This window comes from Sinocyclocheilus rhinocerous, unplaced genomic scaffold, assembly GCF_001515625.1.
Source record: "Sinocyclocheilus rhinocerous isolate Xijiao unplaced genomic scaffold, SAMN03320098_v1.1 scaffold688, whole genome shotgun sequence".
Classification (NCBI taxonomy): domain Eukaryota; kingdom Metazoa; phylum Chordata; class Actinopteri; order Cypriniformes; family Cyprinidae; genus Sinocyclocheilus; species Sinocyclocheilus rhinocerous.
The window spans coordinates 2,629,768-2,640,118 of NW_015651641.1; the positions used below are offsets into that span (position 1 = coordinate 2,629,768).

Sequence of the window (10,351 nt, forward strand, 5' to 3'; positions counted from 1 at the left end):
TAAATTAAATTAAATTAAATTAAATTACAACATTTTCAGTTCCAGGTAAGATGTATTATGTTGTGTGAACTTTGCTTTATATTCCCCTGAAAATGAAATAAAATAATAAAATAAAAAGTTACAAAAACATGTTCCATGTTCCACATATGATGATTTTGTTTTAAATTTCCTGAAAATAAAACAAAATAAAATAAAATTCTGGAACACAAAAACGTTTTCCAAAATTTTATATAAGCTCTAATTTTTTTGGACAAATTTAAGTTTAGTTAATTAAAACCTAATTTAAAAATATTTTACAAATTATTTACGCAGTATTGTAATAAGTTAGTTTAATACAGTAATAAAATCCTACCGGACACAATTATTTTTAACTACAATTGACATAATTTCGAGCCAGTACGACAGATACTAAACGTGGCTAATAAAGCCCTGCATGGGCCTCAAATCTAGGCCCTAACCAGGCCCTTGTCTATGGAGATAGAATTGTTGCATAATTCCAAATAAGCAGATTATGATCCACGAATAAATGTAATGAGATTAACAAAAATTAAACATATTGACACATAAATAGACTGAGATCCACAAATAAATATTAGAGTTTCACAAACATGAATTAAATTCACAAATAAATAAAATGAGATTTGCAAATAAAAAACATATTCAGAAATATATTTTTATGTCACAAACACAACTTTGCCATTTGTGAATCACGTCCTGTGTATTTGTGGATCGCTGCATGCATTTGTGGATTTTGAAACATTTCTGGTGTCCAGACACTGACAACAGCCTGACTCCACCCACCGTCTACTCAAGCCAATCAGATAGCAGCCGCACTTCACTGACTAATCGTAGCACGTCAAATATAGAAAGTCTTACTGTTTAGATATTTGAAGGCACATTAGCTTTTTGTCGATGCTCCGGTTGACCGGTTCACATTTATAACTGTTTATGCTGCGTAAAAACATAGGTCGATTTTCGCATTGATCTAACCCAGTGGTTTTTTACTGGAAGGCCCCCCTCCTCTCCAAATTAATACTGCAAGGCCCCACAACCTTTTCCATAAAAAAAACCCTTTCTAGTATTCTAGTGTTATTACTTTGCAATTTCATGTAATTATTTTAAAAAATTGCGAGACGGAATCGACAGCTTATGCCGAGTTCACACTGCACAATTTTAGCCCGATTTTTCACTCGCCGACAGGTTTTGCGAAATCGCCGACAAATTCCCGAAATTGGAGGCAAATCGGTGCTCGGTCACGCGAGTGACAATCAGCAGTGTGAATTATCAAAGACGCGATCTGAGGGAATCGCACATAAAGTTTGTCTCTAACCTAGTTGACAAATTCACCAGGAAAACGTCCTTTCCCTTGTAATACCAAATTGTGTTTAATGATTAAACTTTGAAACTAAACTGAAACAAATAATCTTATAGAGAAACCGTATTGTTTTTGTACTTTTTGGTTGATGTGAGATGTACCCCCAATTACATAATGAGCCCTATGTTGATTCTCCTTCTCATCTTGTCTAGAATGAGAAGACTTCCTGTCCTGGTCGCCCTCATCTGGGTCTGCTCTGTATTTTATGTGGGCATCTTTCTGTTTGTGGGAGGCTTCCTCCTAGTCAGGCTGGAGGTCAACAGAACAAGCACCTGTGCGGACGTCTTGTCTCCAGGAGCCCAGGTGAAAGGAGATTTCTGCCTGAGTGAGCCACGCTTTCGCAGGGCAGTGGTCTTGATCATTGATGCCCTGAAGGCCGACTTCACCCGCTATGATCCGGAGAACACGGCACCCAAACCGTTCGAGAACAAGCTGCCGGTGTTAGATGAGATGGCATCATTACACCCCTCTCATGCCAGACTCTACACCTTTCGGGCCGATCCGCCCACCACTACCATGCAGAGGATCAAAGGCTTTACCACAGGTTCCCTGCCCACGTTCATTGATGTGGGGAACAACTTTGCATCCAATGCCATTCTGGAAGACAATCTAGTGCACCAGCTGGGCCAAGTGGGTGAGTGAATCTGCAACTGGTATTTTCCTTTTCACCAAACCTGTCAAGAAATGATATTTTTGTAAAGAAAATGAAGACTATTTTTAGGACCACTTACAATTTTTTTTCACATTATATCATTATTTTAAAGCCTTTTCTGCACATTTCCACCAGATCTCATTACCATGCAAAAACCCCACCAAACTTTTTTACGCTTTTACATTAAATTGATCAAAAGTGACAGTAAAGAGATTTATAATAATATACATTTAAATAAATGCTGTTATTTCAAACTTTCTGTTCATCAGAGAATCCTGAAAAAAAAAATGCATCATGGTTTCCACAAAAACAGTTTACAACACTGATAATAAAAATAAATGTTTCTTAATCATCAAATCCGCATATTAGAATGATTTCTGAAGGATCATGTGACACTTTTTTTTCCCAGTGTCCATTATGAAGTGAGTGAGTCTTGAATTTAAAATGAGTAAAATGTTAGTCAACATCATCTATTTATTTTTACATATATTTTTTTCAAAGTTAAGTTATTTAAGTGGAGTTGAAATTTCATCTTCTTTAAAAAGTTATTTTTCTTGTGCTGGCAAATGAACTGTCAACTATGTTACAAACCAAACGTTTTATCATATCATTTTAATTTTTTAATTTTTAATTTTTTACATATTTTATTTTGAACACATTATTGAAAGTGTTCTCTTATTTTGTTCAATATAAAATCTACAATAACCTATTAAGGAGTATATTAATTCACCATCAACTATATTGGGTTCACTGTTTTGATTTGCATCACAGAAATAAATGACTTTTTAAAATATATTAAAATAGAAAACCTTTATTTTAAGTTGTAATAATATTTCACAATATAAAATTGTTACTGTATTTTCAATCCAATAAATGCAGCCTTGATGAGCATGATAGACTTTTTTCGAAACTTCAAAAAAATCTTACCAACCCCATTTTATTTATTTATTTATTTTTGAACTGTAGTGTATTTTGTTTTCATTTGTGGGACCAGGACCTATTTTTGTGATCTTTATGAGATTTGCTAAAACAAAAAGCAATATTTATAGCAGTATATTACTATAATCATGTTGTTTGCCAGAATGCGTAATTGCAATTAATGACATTTGTAGAAATAACGAAAGTCACTATTTTATTGAATTAAATGAATCATGTTTAGATTGAAATGATCTAAAGTGTGGATTTTTTTGTTCGTTTTTATTAATGATTTTGTTTTGTTTTTCTCCTGGTTTAAAGGCAAGAGAGTTGTTTTTATGGGGGATGACACATGGGTGAGTCTCTTCCCCAAGAAGTTTCACAGATCACTGCCCTTCCCCTCCTTCAATGTGAAGGACTTGCACACCGTTGACAACGGCATTCTCCAAAACATTTATCTTACCAGTAAGCAGAATGATTAGCACATTAATTAGGAACTTGCCTGGTTGGTTTAAGATCTCCCTTTGTTTACCTTGTAAATAGATGTACATATCTCTCATGTTTACACTGTAAACACGGTGTCTGAATGAGTGGCTATGGGTTTGTGTTTTCTTTCTTCAGTGGAGGGGGATGACTGGGATGTGTTGATTGCTCACTTCCTCGGTGTGGATCACTGTGGGCACAGATTCGGCCCGGATCACCCTGCGATGGCTGAGAAACTCTCCCAGATGGATGGAGTTATCAGGTTAGCTGTAGCCTCATTCATCTCCCCACATTTTGCCATGTTACAGTTTTAATATATTTTCTTGCATTATGCATTTGCTTTCCATCTGCTACTGTCTCACCGCTGACCCCAGGTCAGTGATAAAGCGTCTGAAGAATGACACCCTGCTGGTGGTGATGGGTGATCATGGAATGACAGACACTGGGGATCATGGTGGAGAGAGCCAGAAAGAGACAGATGCTGCTCTGTTTCTCTACAGTTCCTCGCCATTATTTCCATCACCAGGCTCCCAGGTAAAAGAGACACTGTTATGATTAGTCTGTATTTAATAATTTACAACCGCTGGTGTGTCCAGGAATAATTTAGCTGGGTGGTCAGTTGGAGAAAATTTCAGGGTGGCACACAAAAAGAATACTGTAGTAAAGCTGTAGTCAACACTACTGGTCTGTAATTGCATTAGTGCTGTTTACTTGTGTTACACTTAAGTGCAGAGACTTGTTTAAATAATGAAATGTAATGATGAAAAGTAAGCCATATTATGTAATTATTTAATTATTAACTTTTTAAACAAACATGCTTGAAATTGCAACTTCCTCAAAAGTCAAAGAGACTTTTGCCCAAAATCAGAAATGAAAATATATGTACTTAATAGCAAATTATTTCAAATGGGAAAGAATATATCAATCCATATATTTTATGTTTAGACCATGTCTATATTGAAGTCTTGAAATAGAAACGCACACCAAGTTGTTTAATTAAAAAAAAAAAAAAAAAGCAGAATTATGAGCTTTTTCCCCATTTCCTAAAATGTGGAATATTATAACAACAAAAAAAAGTGCCTCTATGAGAGAGGAATTTAAAATTTGTCTTTGGGTTATCTTTGGCCTTTTTCCATACATTTGGAGTTCAGCATGTTTATGTTTGTAGGTGGAACCTGAGGTAGTACCTCAGACTGATCTGGTGCCCACCCTGGCACTTTTGCTGGGAGTTCCCATTCCTTATAGCAGTGTGGGCCAGGTTCTTCTGCCACTTTTTCCTCAGAATGGCTCCCGGGTTGCACCTACAGGACTCAGCCAGGCTGAGGCGCTGTGGATTAACGTTAAACAGGTTAGAGGAATTTCTCTTAGCTTGTGTTTTAAGGTGCAATTATATTTGCCTGCATTGTCTTGTATTTCATGTTTTCTCCATAAGTACAATTGTGATAGGGCCGCTAGATTATGACAAAAATCATAATCACGATTATTTAAAACTATTATTAGTGGGCCATATGACCAAAACTTTATATGAAAGATTTATTTAAAGATAGTGATGTATATCAAATATATATTTTCTGTAAATAAGGTTGCTATGACATCTACATTATAGAGACCAGTGAAATGTCACAATTCTCAATACCACAGCAGAATACCAGAGTAACTAATATTAGTTAAAAAAACAACAACAAAAAAGGTCCTCAAAATTATTGAAAAGAATTAAACTGTAATAAAAAAGCAAAGGAATACAATGCCAGTAATAATTAGGCTCACAGTCGGCAGCAGGAATATAGCCCGCTGCCACTTTAAGAGCCGCACGGATCCAATTTACTGTTACACAAGTATTTATTCCTAACTCTTTACATTCATTTATTACATAACCGACGAGGGTTTACGTGAATAATCACTAAGCGCTGCATTTTGACACATTTTTGTGTGTATTTGACCGTTTAGGCGCTAAAAGATGACTTTACATGTCCGTGTTGTGTTCCATCTCTGAGCGCATCCACAGTAATCTTCCCGAGGAAGCGCAAATTCTTTCACGCTTTTAAAACCATAAATCAATCTAATCAACTTAAATCAAGCACGTCCCGTTTTGCAAAAGTCTCGTCACATGATTTTACTGATTATGGAGGAACGAAAGAGCACCGCTGGAAAGGGGGCGGAATGGGGCGCAATAATCGTTTTATCTCGATTACTGTATTTTCATAATCGTTGGAGGCTGACATCGAAATCGAAACTGAATTTCGATTAATTGCACAGCCCTAAATTGTGATGAACTTAGCTTAATTCTGTCTGATTCTTCCATTTATGTAAAGGTAAACCGCTTCTTGGAGACCTACTCTAATATGGCCAAAGACATCCCACCAGACAGTCTGTCTCAGCTGCGGGCTGACTTCTCAAACATTTCCTCCCGGTACTTGGCCGCTGTCCACAAGGGCCATCTTCCCTCTCCTGAACTAGTCATCTCCATGCAGAACTATCTGACAGCTGTCAGGGAGACTTGTAGAGCCTCCTGGGCCCGTTTTAACCCTTTCAAAATGGCTGCTGGGCTCTTAATATTAGGAGTTGCCTGTATGCTGTGCTACATCCTTTCCGAGTTGTCTCATGTAGTGATTCAGGAAGGCCTGCTGAAGTTGCCCATACTCTCAGGGTTGGTGGTGGGATTAGTAGTAGCTGCAGGTCAGCTGTTCTCACAAGGTTATTTAGAGCTCTCGTGGTGTGTAGGAGCTGCAGCACTTTTTTCTGAAGTTTTGTTTCTATGGAGGACTCATGGAGTTTCTCCAAAAGGGAGGTGGTCACCTTCTGGCCTCCTCACACCGGCCCTGCTGGTGCTTTTCCTGCGCTGTGCCTCCCTACTCTCGGACAGCTATGTCATCTATGAGGGCAACGTGGTTACCTTCTTGCTCTTCACGTTAAGCATCTATGTTCCTCTCCGTCTAAACTGGGATGGACTCCTGGTGCCACTTCCCCCACCAGACACCCAGAAGCCACCTCAGCTGCTCCCAACAGCACTGCCGTCCTCAGTGGTTAGACGGCAGGCCACCATCCTGTTGGTGTGGTTGGGAGTGCTGGTGGGATCGCTCTACCTATCCCTCTCCTTCCACAACTGCCGAGAGGAGCAGGGCACCTGCCAGCCCTCACCTTTCCTCTCCCCGCTCTCACGAGTACAGAACAGCCAACTGCGCAACCTCCACTATGTCCTCTCTGTTGGCTCACTGGCCTTGTGGGGGTACCTTCTACATCGATGGCTCAGACATTACGGGAACCTTAACTGTACTAGTGTGACTCTGTTGTCAGCCTGCTTCCTCTTACCCCTGGCCTGTGTTTGCATGGGGTTGCACTGGGCGGTGAGCGCCACCCCCGAAGACACCTTCAGGAGTTTGTCCGAACTCATCGGCCTAGCTCAAGTGTTCCTGCCTCGGGCCACTTTCTGCCTGCTAGCCCTGGGACTGCTCCTGTTGTGGGTGGACCCCATGACAGTTTTCCTCAAGTCAAGGACTCCAATGAACTCTCGAGGAACATCCCTGCCACCCCCCAAGTACCGAGCCAGTACGGGAATCAGTCCGCAGGCTGAACTGCACCACCTCATACCACAGTTGTATCAGCGCATCCGGCACTCGCTGGAGGACGGGGCTACGGAAAGTGGCGAAACTGATAGCAGGCCAGCTGTGGAGGCTTACGGGCTGGGTACAGTGTACTCAGCCCCCTTGGTCCTGCTTTGTGGACTCCTGGGGCTGGTGCTTCTGCTGCTCCATCCGGAGGGAATGGCTCTTGCCTTCCTGCTTCTCCTGCTGGAGGCTGGAGCCGTGCTGCACATCCATGCCTGTAGCACCAACCTCTCCAGCCTTCACAAGCACTCCAGTAAGACTCACTCCATTATTAGCTTCACATCTTATGTCTTGCTGAGCTATTACTACTGATGCATTAAATCTTCTTTCTTTAACCCTCCTAGATGGTTTTAGTGTGCCATGGGGTCCAGTGGTTTCATGGTCTCTGGCAGCCACCCAGTTTTTCCACACAACAGGACACCTCCCAACCTTCCCCTCCATTCAGTGGGGTGCTGCATTTGTGGGCTTTCCTCAAGGTCACACAGGCACTGCGCTTCCTGCCTCATTGGTGACCCTCAACACCTTCTCCTCTCACATCATCTTTGCAGGTATTCACATTGTATATATTTCTGTATTAGAATTATCTTTAATCTCTCCATTTCTAATGATCACTAATTTGCACATGCAGTTGGTTGTCCTCTGCTGCTGTTCTGGCCTCTTGTGTGCGAGGTGCGTGGGACCCGATCTACGCACTCAGCAGGAGCGGAGGAGAGCGAGGACGCTGTCATGGAGATGAGACTGAGAGAGAACCCTCAGAAGTTCAGCTCGGGTCTCCTGCAGCTCGCTGCACGCTACCTCTTTGTGAATGGAGCGCAGGTGTGTTCAAATTGCATTGCATAATGCTCACATTAAGTTGGGCACAAAAATCGTGCACAGCTACATTTTTACAGGGTGGCCGCGGGTCCTTAAAATGTCTTAAATTCAGATTCAGTGGCTCTTAAATATTTTTGGTCACATAACCGCAAACATTTCTCCAGTCTGACGGACACCGTGACTGTTTACAAATCATTGGACAGACTGAAGATTTTTTCCCCCACTGTAGTTACTGCGTCATCAGAGAGAATTGCGGCGGCAAGTGGGTGGTTGGTAAAAAATGGTTTGAAAATTTTACTTGCCCAACAGGACAAATAGCCTGATTAAAACTTAAAGGGATAGTTCACCCAAAAATGAAAATTTGATGTTTATCTGCTTACCCCCAGGGCATCCAAGATGTAGGTGACTTTAGTTCTACTGAAGTCACCTACATCTTGGATGCCCTGGGGGTAAGCAGATAAACATCAAATTTTCATTTTTGGGTGAACTATCCCTTTAAGTGTCAAAAATAACTAGTGACGCATCGAAATGGAGAATGATTCTTCTGATTTTATTACATTCAGCTTAAGCGGCGATTGAAAATGGATAGTGTAGTTTAGTTGTTTTTTTTTTATTCGTTTTTCTTTTTACATTTAACACATTAAATATTTCATATACCTATGCAATATAATGTGTATTTCCATCACAGGTTTGGTCTTAAATTTAGCTTTATCATATCTGTAGACACCCTGTTTTAACTGAAACGATGTTTCTGTGACCTCCTTCATAGTGACACGGCGTTTTACGGTAATGGCAATTTTATTTTTTTTATCATTCACCAGAGTGTGTGAATTGTTCCATAAAGAAAAGTATGTATTTTTTTTGTGTTTAGTTGTGTAAGACTTGGTGTGAAGAGGCTTAGCAGGCTAATGTTTTCTCGTCTAGTGTGATTTATACGCTTTTGTAAAATGGAACATAAATTATAAATAACTTGTTTACCTTTAGGTTTTTGCGTCGGTTTGTGCTGCAGCCATCCTCAGGAGACACCTCATGGTGTGGAAAGTGTTTGCACCCAAGTGAGTCACCATCTCTAACTTATTGTTTCTTTCTCTTCTACCTCTTATCGCTTTCTGTCTTTTTTATTTTAAGGAATTGATTAAATGATCTAGGAATGTGCACATTTTCGAAATAGACTAGTTGGTGGGTTGAACAATGGTGGTTGGTGTTGTTTGACAATGTCGTTTCGTACGAGGTCCTTTATAATTTTACTAAAATTCACCCACACACCACTTGCTTTTCATGTAAAGAGAGTTTAGCCCGCTAACTGTCATGCTTTATAAGTAGATGATGTTAACTCTGAATTATGACTAAGAGTTTTATAACAACTCCGACTTTCACAAGTGGTAATTTATTGTAGTGATGGATTTTGCCGTCATTACGAACAAACCCACACAGGGATCCATTGTGGACAGTGAAAGTTAATGACAAAAAAGCTCTTCTCATAACTGCATTCTAAGATATTCTTCTTTTCGGCAGATTGATGTTTGAGGCATCGGGCTTCATCGTGGGCAGTGTGTTTGTGATACTGGGGGTCGCCATGGTGATGAGGGTGGACGTTTCAGTGGGTGGGTTATTTAAGAAACTCCTCCCTCAGAACTCCAGGTAGCACTGGCTACCCTGACCACGCCCCCTTTTCCTCCTACAAACCCAATCCTGACCTCTTCAGAGATGTGCTGGTCATCCTCCTCAACTCCACTGCCAACCATACGAAAGGAAACCAGATTTGTTTTGCATCTGACTTTGTCTGTTTTGGACCAAAGAGGTCTAAAGCATCTACTCATTTTCGAATACGTGAGAGAAGTCAATAAACCGAAGCTCATATTTTATAAAAGCTTTCAACAAGCTATTGAACTGTCAGCCTTTGTTGCTCTGCTGCCTTTTTGTATTGAAGAAGAGAGAGAAAAGATGATCTTTGTGCATGCCTTTTTACTGCCATGTTCCACAAGGTCATTATAGAGATGATATTAAGATATTATATTGAAGGGCTACATGATATTTAAAGGGATAGTTCATGTAAAACGTAAATTCTCTCATCATTTCCTCCCTGATGTTGTTCCAAACCTCAAAGCAATGATCTAGATGACCAAGCTGCTCCATACAATAATAGTGGATTGGATGTGGTCACCATTTGCATTCGTTGTATGGAAAAGAGCAGCTTGGACATTCTGCTACACACACCCTTTGTGTTTTACAGAAGAAAGATAGTTTTTATTACCTTTATTTAACCAGGAAGAAAACTCATTGAGATTAAAAATCTCTTTTTCAAGAGTGTCCTGGCCAAGATAGGCAGCAGTACAACCATACATACATACAGGTACAAAATATAGTAACATAAAACAACTGAAATAGCGAATCCTTTAAAATAAACCACAATCAATAACACATCAGGCAGAACATCTACAGCCAGATGTGACTGCCTCCAAGTCAGTTAACATCCTCTTAAAAGCGACCAATGAGACCAGCGTATTA

General features: G+C 40.0%; 1 protein-coding gene across 1 annotated transcript; it reads left to right on the forward strand.

The window, feature by feature from the left end:
- The first annotated feature begins 1,318 nt into the window (after window positions 1-1,318).
- On the forward strand, window positions 1,319-9,872 carry LOC107713385 (GPI ethanolamine phosphate transferase 3-like). Its single transcript, XM_016518880.1, has 10 exons — window positions 1,319-2,009; window positions 3,264-3,407; window positions 3,564-3,687; window positions 3,800-3,959; window positions 4,594-4,773; window positions 5,738-7,283; window positions 7,375-7,578; window positions 7,659-7,846; window positions 8,828-8,898; window positions 9,359-9,872. The coding sequence occupies exons 1-10, from the start codon at window positions 1,490-1,492 to the stop codon at window positions 9,486-9,488; spliced, it is 3,267 nt and encodes a 1,088-aa protein (XP_016374366.1). The 5' UTR covers window positions 1,319-1,489; the 3' UTR covers window positions 9,489-9,872.
- The last annotated feature ends 479 nt before the right edge of the window (window positions 9,873-10,351 follow it).

What these genes read in the sequence shown, in the direction of transcription:
- LOC107713385 (XM_016518880.1), top strand. Translation starts at nt 1,490, where the DNA reads ATGAGCCCTATGTTGATTCTCCTTCTCATCTTGTCTAGAATGAGAAGA. An exon ending in CCAAAACATTTATCTTACCA is followed by an intron (nt 3,408 to 3,563) that starts GTAAGCAGAATG and finishes TTCTTTCTTCAG; the next exon opens with TGGAGGGGGATGACTGGGAT. An exon ending in TGGAAAGTGTTTGCACCCAA is followed by an intron (nt 8,899 to 9,358) that starts GTGAGTCACCAT and finishes TCTTTTCGGCAG; the next exon opens with ATTGATGTTTGAGGCATCGG.